Source organism: Grampus griseus (assembly GCF_964374135.1).
Source record: "Grampus griseus genome assembly, chromosome: 14".
Lineage (NCBI taxonomy): Eukaryota > Metazoa > Chordata > Mammalia > Artiodactyla > Delphinidae > Grampus > Grampus griseus.
Genome location: NC_139008.1, coordinates 77,245,745 through 77,261,265, shown reverse-complemented (window position 1 = coordinate 77,261,265; position 15,521 = coordinate 77,245,745). Strand labels below are relative to the sequence as shown.

The 15,521-nt window shown below is 46.6% G+C and overlaps 1 protein-coding gene across 3 annotated transcripts in view; it reads right to left on the bottom strand.

The window, feature by feature from the left end:
• Positions 1–15,521, bottom strand: part of SLC9A8 (solute carrier family 9 member A8) — a 71,830-nt gene that overhangs the window by 21,263 nt on the left and 35,046 nt on the right. For 2 of the 3 annotated variants that reach the window (XM_082670848.1, XM_082670850.1), the window contains 4 exons: positions 15,334–15,413; positions 9,576–9,719; positions 4,107–4,245; positions 2,495–2,600 (listed from right to left, as the gene is read on the bottom strand). In XM_082670848.1, the coding sequence (XP_082526974.1) occupies positions 2,495–2,600; positions 4,107–4,245; positions 9,576–9,719; positions 15,334–15,413 (469 nt within the window). The remainder of the gene's footprint in view (positions 1–2,494; positions 2,601–4,106; positions 4,246–9,575; positions 9,720–15,333; positions 15,414–15,521) is intronic. The other variant, XM_082670849.1, reaches the window with a different exon arrangement.

Genomic DNA, 15,521 nt, shown 5'->3' with positions numbered 1-15,521 from the left:
CCACCCCTCTGAGGACACCTTCCTGACCCCCTACCTCATAACGTTCCTGCCCCCGTGACACTCCATCACATTACTCTGATTTCTTTTTTTCACATCACTTCTTCCTACCTGAAATTACCCTATGTGTTTGCTTACTTGCTTATTATCTTCCTTCTCCAGGCAGAAACCTGATCTTGTCTTGTTTATTACTGTACCTCTGAAACCAAGGAGCGTTCTCCGCACAGGGTAGGCATTAAATAAATATTTACTGAATGGATGAGTGAAAGGTTTTTCTTTTTCTTTTTTAAATTTAATTAATTAATTAATTTTTGGCTGCGTTGGGTCTTCGTTGCTGCGCGCGGGCTTCCTCTAGTTGCGGCAAGCAGGGGCTACTCTTCATTGCGGTGCACAGGTTTCTCATTGCGGTGGCTTCTCTTGTTGCGGAGCACGGGCTCTAGGCGCGTGGGCTTCAGTAGTTGCGGCACATGGGCTCAGTAGTTGTGGCTCACGGGCTCTAGAGCACAGGCTTAGTAGTTGTGGCGCACGGGCTTAGTTGCTCCGTGGCATGTGGGATCTTCCCGGATCAGGGATCGAACCCGTGTCCCCTGCATTGGCAGGCAGATTCTCAACCACTGCACCACCAGGGAAGCCCCAGAGTGGCACTTTTATTATGTCTACTTCATGTGAGGAAGTAGAAGCTCAGAGTGGTTAAGTCTGCTCTCTGCAGTTACACAGCTAATGAGAGGTGGAGGTGGGATTCAAACCGAGTCTGTCCGGTGCCCTTAACCACTGTGTTCTAGACACACAGATTTAGGTAAATGATTCTTAGGGAGAACGTCCTGTTTGGTGGCTGTGGTAACCACTTCGTCCTTTGTGACAGTCAGGAAAAGCAGAGCACAAAGAGGAAGGAGGGGACCGCACCAAAGCCACCTTTCCTGTTTGTACCCTTACATTAACAGGGTGAGCCTCCCCTTCTCTGAAAACCCTGCGTGACAAACATCCCACCGGCAGAGTGTGGGCAGAGCCAGCCCGTCACCCAGAGGCGGACAAGTGTGTTCTTGGCTTGCATGTGCTCTTTTTGGCCCCATCAGCGTGCACGGCAGAGGTCCCCAAGGAAACGAAACCCCTACAAATAGAAAACACTGCCTCTCTGAAGAAAAGACAAGAAAAACACTCCCTGGTCTTAATCACAAATTTTAAATGGATGCAAGAAATACATCTTTGCCAACAGGTACTCAGTGTTCATCTCAAAGGGGTGGGGAATGATCTAGAAAAACAGAGGTAAAAATAGCTAGGCTAGAGCCAAATGACTCACAGGTGGTGTTTATGTAAGTGCCAAAATTCAGGAAAGGTAAGAGAGGGAACAGGATGGCAGATACCGGGATGAAATTATCCAAGAGAACTGGCTTGGGATTAAAAACAAACGAGACCCTGAGGTTTACAAAGTTCTCCAGGGAAAATGGCCAGAGTCCTCTCTGCCTCCTCCTTGGCAACACCTGCTCACAGAGGACCCATGTGTGATGCCCTACAGTGACCTGAGGGAAGGAGAATTCTGCTCAGCAGCAGAGGAGGAACAGAAAAAAACATTTCAAGAAACTGATAAAAACGTACTACATTGGATAAAAGCCATAAACTTACACAAACTACAAACCCATGAAGTTCAACAAATCCCGAGAGGAAGATAAAGAGAAGCACACCAAGGCACATCAAAACCAAACTGCCACATACCCGTCAGAATGGCTAGTGTTTAAAATTAAAATAAGTGTTGACGAGGATGTGAAGCAGCTGACACTCTCTCATACATTGTGGTGGGGATGCAAATGGCCCAGTCACTCTGTAAAACACTGGGCAGTTTCTGATAAAGCAAAATATACACCTACCATAAGACCCGGCAACCTTACTTACTCCTCGGTATTTATCCAAGATAAATGAAGATACGCACATTAATAGCCAAAATCTGGAAAAGTCCAAATGTCCTTCAAAGGGTGAATGGAAAAACCGGCTCAATAAGAATGTAAAACTACCGATACAGCAAAAACGTGGTGTCTCTCAAGAACATTATGAAAACTGAAAGAAACAAGTCACAAAAGACTAAAAACTACATGATTCCCTTTATATGACATTTATATTCTGGAAAAGGCAAAACTATAGTGGAAGAATGCAGGTCAGTGGGTGCCAGGGCCCAGGGACGGGCTAAGGGATTGACTGCCCGTGGCAGTCTCAAGGCCCTTCAGAGGGCTTGTTTGAGAGAGAGGCAACATTGGAAGAGATGTTTTGATCTCTGCTACAGGATGGCGGGTAAAGAGAAAAGGTGACCCTGACAACACTGAGTTCCTGGATCCAGCCAGGTCTAAATCCAGATGTATCCCTAGAGAGCCAGTTAGTCCCCTTTACTGCTTAAGCTCTTCTGAGTCGTGACTCTCTTATTATTGAAAGTGACCCAATCGACATAACCTTTCACCAGGCAGGACCACGGACCATCAACCCCAGCATTTCAACACTCTCCGTCACTTACCTGAGAGTGAGATTCCTTCTGCGAGCCCATATGGAAGATAAGCAAAAATGATCATCATGCCAAACTCCAAGGAGGGCGTTTTCCTCAAGTCAATATGCTTTAGCACGTAAATGACAATTGTCAAGGAAAAAGAATCAAAGGACACTTACGGGCGGTCTAGAGAAGTCACAAAACTGCTGCCTTCCAAATAGAGAAGGTAAACAATGGATACAAAGATTTGGGAACATCTCAAGGTAACAGGTGAAAATTTGTCATTATGGATTTTTTTCTTTGCAGGGAGACTCTTGTTTTAAGGAAGGGCATCTGACAAAATACTAAGAGATGTAAATTCCTGAGACAAACGGTAGGGGAAAACTAAAGTCACCCTAAGTCATTTCATTTGGAAATGCTGACTTGGAGGGCTGGGAGCCACCGGGGGATGGGTGGGGGGCGGGCTGTGGGGAGCTGGGGCTGCAGACAGACTGAGGACACCCCATACTGCCAGGCCCCTTCCAGGGCCGTGTCCCTCTTCCACTCCACTGACCACATCAGCTGAGGTCACTAATGGGGTTTCCAGAATCCTGGGGACCCATTGAAGGACCTTCTCTCCTATTCCTGGACATTTATAAACTCATGTTCCTGTGAAAGGAGAATCTTCCACGTATTCAAATGTTGTTCACATGCCTGTGCTGGAGCCCACAGCACCCATTTACTGAGGCTTCATTAAAGAAGATGCTCTCCCCGCCCGCCCCTCCGCTCTTTTAAATAAAGAGATAAATACAGAGGAAAATACTGAACTAGAAAAAGTTTTCTTTTCCATTCCGTTTATTGATACAATATAAGAAGCTGTCAGCTGACTCAACAGCACCTTGAGACTTCTGGACATAGGAACTGAAGGGAAAATTCAACAGGATGGCAGACAAACACGCCTGTCTCAGGCAGAAGAGGCTTTCCTGGCCGGCCATCTGTGAAACAAACTGCTGGCGGAGGAGGGCCAGGTGGCCATCTCCCCAAGATGCATGCAGGCTTACGCTCACACAGAAAAGGTCTGGTGCCTGTTCCTGTTTTAAATGTGACAAATTTTCTACAGCAATAAAGGTGTCAGCGGCCTTAACAAGTCTCTTGGCTTCTATGGCTGGAAAAGCTTATGGGTTGTTAAGCCACAAAATCAGTGTGAATAACTTAGATGGAGCTCACTTTGAAAGTCTCTTTTCTGGTTCTTCCAGATAAATACTTTCAGTGGCGTAGAGATTTTCTCAATTTGACATTTTCAAAGGAAATTAATTTCCGATTTTCTTAATATGAAAAGTGAGACAGCAGAAAATGAAATTCATCTGAATGCAGTTATCACACTCTGGGAACTGAGAAGACCCCAAAGTCAGATCTGATATTCAACAGTGTACATGTTTTTTAAGCTTTGAAAAGTGATATCCTAAATTTCTAATGTTAAATTTTAAAATCCTTGAGTTTAAATTAAAGTGTTCTTCAAACCAGAACTAAGCATAAAAGTCCTCCTTAAATATGACTTTAGACTAAAATTGGTCCCCTTAAGGAACTGGAGAAAATGACGAGAGACGGATGTAATTAGGAATAATCTTCTCAGCCACATGTGTTCATCATATTAAAAGGATATTAATGCAGAGATTAAGCCAGTGAGAGTGCCGAGTGCTGCTGAGCCAAAGAACATTTTGAGGAAGTAGCCAAGGGCTTGTAAAAATGTTTGCCACCCACTGACATCTGACATATTTTTTCTTGTTAAACCTTCAGCTGTGCTAGGAAATAAAAGAAAAAAAAGAAAGAAGTTAAAATGTTATAGACAAAGTTATTAGAAATTAACTTAGAACTCAAAACTTATTTCTGGCTTATTCTCTCATTCATTCATCATTCAACCCATTAGTCAAACACTTATTTGTTCACCTACTTTGTTCCAGGCACTGTGTTAGTTTCTGGGGGTTCAGAGATGAGAGCAGGTGCCTGCCCTTAGGGAACTCTATAGTCTAATGAGGGAGAAAAACAAGATGGAGGGCTTCCCTGGTGGCGCAGTGGTTAAGAATCCGCCTGCCAATGCAGGGGACACGGGTTTGAGCCCCAGTCCGGGAAGATCCCACATGCCACGGAGCAACTAAGCCCGTGCGCCACAACTACTAAGCCTGTGCGCCACAACTACTAAGCCTGTGCTCTAGAGCCCGTGAGTCACAACTACTGAGCCCACGTGCCGCAACTACTGAAGCCCACGCGCCTAGAGCCCGTGCTCTGCAACGAGAGAAGCCACTGCAATGAGAAGCCCGCGCACCGCAACAAAGAGTAGCCCCTGCTCACGGCAACTAGAGAAAGCCCACGCGCAGCAACGAAGACCCAACACAGCCAAAAAGAAAATAAAAAACTAACAAGATGGAAACTAGGACCATCTCAGGAAAGAGCAGAGAGCTGTAGGAAATACACGGTGGGCTTCGAACTCAGACTGGTGGGGGTCTAGGAAGGTTCTTTATGACACATGGGCTGGGTTTCAATTTAGGATAAAGAAGAGCTAACCAGGTGAAGAAATGAGGGAATGCACCCAAGGCAGAGGGAAGAGCATGTGTGGAGGTAGGGAGCCCCAAAATACTAGCAGTGTATCTAGGAGCAGGAAGTTACAAAGACAACTGTGGACAGAACACAGGAACTGGCTGCTGGGGGAGGGGCTGGCGGGGAGGACAGTGGCAAGAGTAAGGCAAGAGCAGCAGGCGGGGCCAGGCCCTGTGAAAGGCTTTCGATGAACCAAGCTAAGGAGTTGGTGTTTCATCCTGAAGGCCCTGGGGAGTCACAGGAAATGTTTTCAGTGCGGGGTGGGCGTGGGGGAGTGGGGATCCTGTGGGATAAAACCCGAAACTGAGGCTGTGGCATGAAGTCAGACTAGAATGGAGCCTCCTGAAGAAGAAATATCAGTGTGTAAGGCCCAGAGTGGGGATCTGGGAGGAGACATCAAGAGGAAGAATTGAAAGGGCTTTCCTTTCACTGCTACAGAGCAAAGAAAAATGTCAGCAGCCATTAAATTCAACTGTTGGTTTTACCCCCAAGGGTAAAACCATTATACCATTAAAAGAGTTATTCTCATTAAATCTCCTCCTCCTGCTGAGTCCACCTTCTCTCAAATCCATCCACTTCTCTCCCTCCCTCCCCTACTATCCTCCAGCTCAGGGCTTCTGCCTCACGGATCTCTCTCTCTATACATCCTGCTCTTCCTAGGAGAACCCATTCTCTACTCAGGGGCCTGAACGATCCCTTGAAAATGCACATCTGATGGAGTTACTGGCCTGTTCAAAACCCCTCGTCAGTCTCCTGCTGCTTTCAGGGGGAAGCTTAGGCTTCTGAGCCTGACGGACTCCTCCCCACCACATCTCCCATCCCATCTCCTCCTCATTCGGGCGGGGCTCCACTGTCACTGACACCTCCCGGTGGTAGGTCGTATGTCACTCTTCCTGGGCTCCAGCTGACTCTGGCTTGTTCTCAGCACACAGGGTCAGTGACACTCCCTCAGGGACACCTGCCTTCACATAGGCCAGCCCATTTACAGGCTCTCCTGGTGCCTGACTTCTCCACAGCAGTGGAACTAGTGAATCATTCCATGAGGACCATGCCTGTGTCCACCTTGTTCACTGCCATATGTCCAGGGCCTAAGCAGAGCCCAGCACACAGAAGATACTCAACAAATTTTTGCTGAATCAGTAAACAAAACAAAGAATTGTCAATAATAATGCTCAGCTTCATTAATTAGCGTTTCATGAACTGGTATAATTTTAAAGCAGGATAATTTGCGATAAAAGGGTGGCTCGGTCAGATAACCTCAGGCTTTTGTGGTGATTTACAGCATAATATAACATAATAAAGGTTCTGAGAAGTGCTGCAAAAAAGAAAACCAACTTTTTTCACATAAAAGTTTTCTAAACTCACCCCAATAGCCCCCATTCCCTTTCTTTCCCAGCAGATCCCATGTTAACATCCCACCTTGGGGAAAGCTGGGAACCAATAAGGTTCTTATTGGGAAAGTACTTTTGAAGGCTAAGATCACCTCTAGGTCCCAAATGGATCCGTGGGCCACGAGCATAGCATCCAGCCCCCTCATTTCATTACCACATCTGGGACACTGGCTGGTGTCACTGCTTTCTTTTCATGCAAAGGAGACTGAGGCCTAAAGAAAGTGGCTAACTGGGTGAGGTCACACCAATGGTTAACAGCAGACCCAGGGCCGAGGCCAATGGTTTCTGAACTCAAGATAAATGAAGGTAGAATTTGGACTCTTTCTAGCCTGGAAATGTCATGCATTTTACTTTTTCAGGTCATGTTCCTCACACCTTAAAGAATAAAAGACAATGTTGCTTCAGGATCCATTTCATGAGCTTTAGCTGCAGCTGCAGAGAACTAAAGGTTTCCTCTACCACAATTATTGTAAGAATAGATTGTCATAGTAACAAATCAAAGCTAAAAATAATTTAATTAAGGTTAATGAAGAAACAGAAGATACTCAGCTTTCTGGCATTTATGAAAGTGAAAACATTAAAAAAGGGGTAATTCATTCACATATTCAGTTACAAAGATAAATGTATCATCATCAGATCACTTTGAAAAACAAGATGTGATCCTTCCTTGTAACCAAGGAAAGCTGACAACAACTCCCCCCTACACTGCAAAAACAAGGCAGTCCTACCACATCCCCTTTCTCCCCCATCTCCCGCTTTCACCGGAAAATGCCTACGGACTCACGGGACAACCCATCTGAGTCAGAGACTTAGGTCAGTGACTCCTACCCCAGCCTGTGTACCGGTAAGTAGTGGAGGTAAAGGCTGGAAACCATATATGCATGTGGCCCCCTGATTCAATTTTGGAAACTGTCATCATAGGTGAACTTGGCCTTCAAAAGCACTTTTCCAGGAAGAATGTATGGCTAGTTACAATGACTCCATCCTTTCTCATTTTAAAAACAAAGTATCTCCTAACCTTTGGCCTTTCTGTGGCAAAGGAGACCTGGGAAAGCTCAGAAAAGATCCTACTTCTGCCAGATTTAAGAAAAAAATAAATTAGAGACAAGGCAGTTGAGTTTAGCTCCTCATGTATAACAATAACTCATGATGTCACCTCCAATTTAGGCACAATTCCTTATCACAAATGTTCAAATGCACAACCAGGACACAAGCTAAAGGTAAAAACCAGAAAACTAAGACACTTTCAAAGTAGATCTTAACAAAAAATATCAGATTTTTTTTAAAAGCTCTTACAGCATGATATATAATTTCCTAATAAAGCTACAGAAATTTTTGCCAAGAGAAACATGAAAAAGCCAACAATAGGGAACTGGTCAAATAGATTACAGTAAATCCATAAACAGATCACAGTAAACCCATAGAAAGAATACTATGCAACTAGTTAAATGATGTTATAAATATAAATGATGTTTATCAACTCCATTCAATGGAAAAGTTACAATAGAGTATATACCCATCTAAATAAATTACATGTACCTTCTACCAAATTGTTAACTGTAATTATCTCTTGGGAGTTACAATGCTTGCATTTTTTTTCTTTTCTTTCTTTCTTTGTAAGTTTTCTAAATTTTATATACAGAATATATGGATTATTTTAGAATATATACATATGTTTTTGTTTTGTTTAAGGGTCTGCTGAGCACCTCTTTCAATTAAGCAACACTTGGTAAGTGTTTCCTGCAAAAGCAGGACAAAAACAGGACAAACAATAGCTGGGGGACAGGAGCAGAAGAGGAAAGGATCTCACATTAACCGACGGCAGATGCTTTTCACATAGTAGATTTAACTACTCAATCCTCAAATCCGATTCTAGGCTGAGGCATTATCACCCTCACTTTACTGTTGAGACACCTGTGGCTCAGAGAGGTTAAGGAGCTGACCCAGGGTGTCACACAGCTGAGTGGCCATCACTGGAACTTGAACCCAGGTCAGCCTGACCCCAAGACCTGGGCTCTTTCCACGATAAAATGTTCTTTTATTCCAACATAAGAATGCTGAATATAGTCTATAGTAAGGCTTTTAAGAAAACCACAGAGTGGTTATGCTTTGCAAGGAATCCCACAACAAAGGAAACAAGTTCAAAATCAAAATGGAAAAACTATTCTTTAACAGAACACATAATGGCCCCCCAAATTCTCTTAGCTCATCTCTGATACATTGTCCAGGGCTCTTTTCTCCAACTGCTTTGACTGTCTGTACCTTCTTGTTTTTTGGTCAAACTGTCTGGGTCTCCTGTCCATACATGAACACCACAAACCTCAGAGTGCAAGGAAACAGCCCCGCATCCGACAAATGGATTTGAGATGAACTTAGACTCATTTGCTTTTCCCAATGACTTCTTGACATTTTATGGCTCATCTTTAATTTCTCAGATCCTATCAACAAGGGCAGTATACCAATGAACAACTGAAAAAGATCTGCAATTTCCAAAGTAGCTTTCACATATTAGCATCTTAAGGCAGGATGCCCGTGAATATCACTACCGTACCTTACAGCTGCGAAAAGGAAGGTGACGTGCACCAGCTCACAAGTGGGAGAACAGGGCCTCTGTCACATGCTTTCATCTGGAACAATGCTGCCCAAATACTGATCCCTCAACTGGCTGCTCCATCATCATCTGGGGACTCACCCCAGACCTACTGAATCAGAAGCTCTCAGGGTGGCACCTGGGAATGCTACATTTAATAAGCACCCCCCGTGATGCTGATGAGAAGCTGGGCTTTATTTATTTATTTAGGCCACACCCCATGGCATGTGGGATTGTAGTTCCCCGACCAGGGATCGAACCCCCACCCCTGCATTGGAAGCGTGGAGTTTTAACCACTGGACCTCCAGCGAAGTCCAAGCTGGGTTTAATTTAAAAGCACTGCTAAAAGGTAGACCCTAAAAGGCAGATTCTCCTCTAATCACCCTGGGCCTTGACAAGATTCCTGGGGCACATCAAGGCTTGTCAGGCCAGAAAGATGGAGAAGCAGTGAACCAAGCACCCAGAGGATAAGCAACTGTACACGCAGCTGCACGGAAGTATCTGCCCCTCTGATACAAGGCCCTTTAGTTCCGTCACTTGAAGAAAGCACACTTACTTGGTCAGGACAATGGAGACCGCATCGTTGAGAATGCTCTCTCCAAAAACCAGCATGTTGAGCACCGGGTCCACATGAAGTGCATTGAAAATAGCAATAGTAGCCACTGGATCAACAGCAGATATTAGGGAGCCAAATGCAAAACTGTCAAAGAGAAAAGGAAGGGGTAGTTCTGTAACGCTTAACCCCTGGTCCACATAGTAAAACATTAAACTCAGAGACGGTATTTAGTATAACAACAGTACACACTGTAGCTGAAGGAACTATAGAAGATGGTGGTTTTTTCTCCACTTAAAATACCTGCTAATTAACATTGTGGGTGGAGAAGTGAAAGTCCCACTCTACAAGCTGTTGTTATGAATGGCCTGGTTTTCCACTGAGAATACCAAGATTTTATTTTGACCAATGACAGAGGGAAGACTTTTGCTTAAATACATGACAGCCATCCCAGCCTTCTTGGTCAGAGCAGCTGGAACCATGGTGGCCCAGAGGGCGTCCCCTAAATGGCCCATGTGCTCCTGGGTCTGACCTCTGCTCTGCCCCTTGCCACCAGGCCACCGGAGTGCCATCTGTGACCGACGCCAGCCTCCACTCAGATCTGCAACATCTAGGAAAGTGCCAAAAGTCAGCAGCAACTGCAGCCTGCTTCAGGGGCTGCGCAGCCTGGGAGGCAGACAGCGACACCAGTGCTGCCTACCACCAGGCCAGCAGCTCTCACCCCAGTACTCACGAGGGTCTAACTACCTCCAACAAATGGGCATTAACCGCCTAACATGTTTCAAGCACTAAGGCTTTTTCTTAAAAAACATTTATTTATTTATTTATTTATTTGGCTGCGTCGGGTCTTAGTTGCGGCATGCAGGCTCTTTCGTTGCAGCGCGCGGGCTCCAGAGCATGCGAGCTCAGTAGTTGCGGTGAGGGCTTAGTTGCCCCACGGCGTGTGGGATCTTCGTTCCCTGACCAGGGACTGAACCTGCGTCCCCTGCATTGGAAGGTGGATTCTTAACCACTGGACCACCAGGGAAGTCCCAAGGCTTATAATAATAGCAAATATTTATGTGGCACTTACCACGTGCCAGGCAGTGTTCTGAGCACTTTACATATAGTAGCTCAATAATCCACAAAGCAACCGTATGAAATGGTACTAGTATTGCTCTGATTACATAGGAGAAAACTGAGGGACAATGAGGTGAAGGAACTTGCCCAAGGTCAGACAGCTAGGAGGTGGCGAAGCCCGGATCCAAACACAGGCCATCTGGCTCAGAGTGGGTGCTCTTAGCCACTACACTGGATACAGCAATACCCGGAGGCCAAGGTCAACTTAGAAAAGGCGAGTGTTACACAGGAAGTCAGGGTGATGAGAGAAAGAGTAACATGGCGGGGTGGTGTGGAGGCATGGGGGTGGGGCCCACTTAGATCGGGGGGGTCAGGAAAGGCCTCTCTGAAGAAATGATGCTTATTTAAACGAGGGCCTACCTGACAAGAAGCAGATGGACAGGCCAAGACCTGGGGGCAGTGACCAGAGCAAGCTACCTCTGAGGTGGAGCAAGCTTGGTTGCCTGAGAAACAAAACAGTGAGCCTGGCAGCAGCGCAGTGAGGGCAAGTGGCTGGAAATGTTGGAGTCTGGGAGGGAGGCAGGGCCGGGTCACCCTGCGGGGCCTTGGGGGCCGCCTGAGGAGTCAGGACGATTATTCTTGCAGCCCATTTGTCTTCTTCCCCTTAGAGTTCTTGCAAGCCCTCGTCGCTTCCCTCAAAAGGCCTCGCCTGGCACTGCTTTCCTTCCAGCTCAGCAGAATGGTTAGGTCTGCCCCCTTCCGCAACACCAGGAGCCACGAGGGGACAGCCTCGGGTGGAGACGTGAGCCAGAGCCCATCCACCTGTTTCCTGCCCGCACCAAGCTTGCGGTCTGGGAGGGATGAGGAGCTACCTGGCCTGGGGACTGGAGCGTGCTCTGTCCACCGTATGTCACCAGCACGATCATCTGGCTCCGGGCTCAGGGAGAGGAGCGCTGGTGGGAAGGGACGTGTGGCTGCCCTGCCAGTTACAGTTCTCTTCATAAACCGATAATCTGGCGTACCGGTTTCCGTGGTGGCGCCAGAGGGAAATGTGAATTCATGCAGGAGAGCCTGCTCACTTCAAAGACGGCCTCAGCTCAGACTTCAGTTCCCAGACTTGCCCTGTCCTCACAGAGCTTGTCGCGTGCATTATGAGCTGTGACTTCACCTGCCTCTCACCTCACTGTGAGCGCCCAGAGATATTTGGGGAAGGCAGGCAGGAGGGAGGGGTCCGGGAGGGAAGAAAAGGTAACTCCACCGAACAGCTGCCAACCCGGGAGGCCATGATTTGTTGGCAGCTGGCCTGAAGCCCTTGCTCTGCAACCCACAGAGATTCTTCTCTCCCCTCTCCTTCTTTTATTCCCACTCTCATCACCCACAGCGACATAACAGAGGCCTCGAAGGAAGAAGAACGTCTAAAAAGTACATCTTGGGGACTTCCCTGGTGGTCCATTGATTAGGACTCTGCTCTTTCACTGCCAAAGCCTTGGTTCGATCCCTGGTCAGGGAACTGAGATCCTGCAAGCTGTGCGGCGAGGCCTAAATAAGTAAAAAAAAAAAAAAAAAAAAGTGCATCCCAAAGCAGGGTGGGAGCCTGGGAGTGTGCCGCAAGTTGTGTGCTGGGCGACGACTCCGTGCGGCTCGCGGGCCCCTCCCTCCATCCCTCAGCAAGCACACAGTGGACAGCACCCACAGCCCCACTGGGCTCCAATTTCCCTTTGTGGAGCCAGGCCTCCTCCACCTTCCATCCCTGTATTGCGTGGGGCTCTAGGAGTAGGCAGGGGACCCAAGCCTGGTCAGAGGTCCATCGCCAGGCATTCTACCAGGTCACCAGATATTAGGTTGGCCCTTTTGGCGGGGATGGCGAGGGTGATCGTGAGACGAAAGCCATTGGTGCTGCCACGTGGGGTGAGCGCACCTGAGGATGACGTTGACCAGGGAACAGCTAAGACAGAGAGAGGAGAGGTTCCTGACATCACAGGCCCCCAGAGGCTGTCATGCAGGAAGCCATCACTCCGGGGACACTTCTGTTCTATGAGTCAACACACTTCTTTTTTGCTAAAACGAGTTCGTGTTGGGTTTCAGTTGCACTGAAAGAGGCCTGACTGATGTTCTTTGTCATAGTTCCTGTGGCATCCTGAACTGAAAACCAAACAGCAGGAACCAGAAGACGGATTGATGAATGGACAGAGGGATGGAGAGATGGAAAGATCTGTGGTTAAAGCAAATCCAGTGAAAACAGTGACTGTAGAATCTAGGCGGTCACGTGCGTGTCCACTGTACAGTGCTTCACCTTTTCTGTGTGTTTGAAATTTCCATAATAAAATGTTGGGGGAGAAGTGCTTTGCATAAATTATGTAACACATTTAGCTTTGGCTGAGACTCTAAATTGGGGCACAGTGTTTCTGACAGTGAACATGGAAAGTCGGAAATATGAACTGCCTGAATCATGGAGAGGTCTGAATATAAGCAGGCATTGAATCTTGCCCGCAGCTGTTCCACATCACAGCTTATGACCCAGTCTTTTAAAAGGCCAAAAGCCAGTTCAACTGAACAATGTGTTTTCTTTATTCCATCATCTCAGAAGACAGCAACGTCAACAAAACAAAAAGAAAATGGACTGGGGGACTTCCCTGGTGGCACAGTGGTTAAGAATCTGCCTGCCAACGCAGGGAGCCCTGATCTGGGAAGATCCCACATGCCGTGGAGCAGCTAAGCCCCTGTACCACAACTACTGAGTCTGCGCTCTAGAGCCCATGAGCCGCAACTACTGAGCCTGCATGCCACAACTACTGAAGCCCGCACACCTAGAGCCCGTGCTCTGCAACAAGAGAAGCCACCGCAATGAGAAGCCCCACTCGCCGCAACTAGAGAAAGCCTGTGTGCAGCAACGAAGACCCAACGCAGCCAAAAATAAATAAAATTTAAAAATAAAAAAAAAAAAAGAAAATGGACTGGGATGGTGAAATAATTTAGGGTGTATCTATGAGTGAATTAGCTCTCCAGAGGAAACACCAGTGAAGTAAAACCTTCTGTGCAAAAAAGTTATTTTTATGTTTCCTACCGTGCAGAGGTCCATGGGCCTCATGTTTGACCTGCATGGTGTTTTGAAAAATGGATCAAGTTGGCAACATTTAAAACAGGAAAATTCCCTATTAAAATCTAGAAACTTGGCCTCTTTTGGGAAAAAAACAATTAAGTATCTGGCAATTCTGGGTCCATGTTCCCACGTGGTAATTAGCCGGTGGAGCTAAGAGGTGGCTGTCCCCTTCAGACGATGGGCTCTCCGGCTCACCACTGTCACCACCTCCAGACACACACCTGGCCAGCTCCCCTCTGTGAAGGGTTCTGTCAGGCCCTGCAGCTGTGTGGGTTTGTGACTGCTGGCTAATTTCCCCCAGAGCACCCCCCCATCTGTGGGACAGTCACTTTCTAACAGGAAAGGAAGTGTCTGCCCACACAGAGAGAAACTCCACCTGGTTCTTACTCTGCTTGTCTAAGGGCCAATTCTTTTATTCCTCTCTTCCTGAACATCCCAACCTCCGGTTCAATTCAATTACACAAGGATTTATCAAGCGTTTTTTGTATCTCTAAGCAGTTGCCCCCAAACAGGTTGAAGGACTGAATGCTGTGACATCTTCCTTTACATCCACTGGGTTTTGAACATTTCTTTTCAGTTGCAAAATACCTACAAAATGCATGGCATCAGTTCTGCTCGGCTTCACGCTCCCTATGGAACAGGGATGTGACTTTCGCTACTTGTTTGTATAGCAAGACTATCTTACAACAAAGGCTTTGAAATTTATGTCCCTGGAGAGAAAATGAGGCTGGACTTGATGCTATCAAAGGCACATTTCTCACGAAAAGGGCTCCAAGATTTTAATCTCCAAGTTGCTGCTGAAGGCTGTAAGCTCTGGTTGGCCCAGTGAAAGGGACCCCGGGGCAGAGCACTGGGTCCCACTTCCGAGCTCCCCAGCCAAGCACAAGACAGAATCCAGTGCTCCCGGGAGAGAAACACAGAGCAAGGCTGCATATTCACTGCACTTCTCAGAGACGGGAAACCAGGTCACGCTGTGTGTGTGCACTTTTTTAGCACTAGATCTGGTAACTTCGGCTTCCTAGGTTGCTTCTTGCTAAGCCAATTATGGAAATTTCTGGATTGGGCTCCTAGACAGCAGCTCTGAGTGCCCAATGGAGTAGCTGCAGCCTGAGAAGGGCGCCCACAACAGAGCACCTCCTTCCCCCTCCCCATCCCCACCGCCTTGGGGGGAATCCCAGAGTAAAGATTCACACCTCACCCCCGACTCCATCCCCAATCTCTCAAGAAGACAACTTTTCATTATGGCCATTGCAAAGCCTTAGAAATGAGCTGAAGATGATTCTTAATAATAAAAGGACAATGGTGCAGCGTGTGGTGTGTGTGAGGTGGCAGTTAACTTAACTAACCAAGAGTTATTCCCTTCAAAGCTGAAACTAAATCATTTTCATCAGCAACCCTCTGACTGGAGATCTTCAAAATTCCTCAATATAGTTTTGATTCATTTCAGAGACACAAATTAATTCAGAATAGATTCTACAGCAGAAATAGTCAGCAAAACGAAAAGACAGAATAGAGAAGTACCACAGCCAGGAATCAATGTGGAGAAAACTTGGCCCCAGTCTGAAAAGTAGCCACATGGGTGTTACAGTATGAAAGGTTTACCTGTCTGTCATGTTGAGTTTAGAGATTACATCAGCCTGTAAAATAAAAAACACAAACACACAGACACACAAAAAAAACCCCTGGAGAACAGCCAAGAAGATTAAAATGTCCATTAGTGCTTTATTACAAACTAATAAGGACATTAATCTTCAGTCCCCAAACCACTTGAAAAATACAGAAAACTCCTA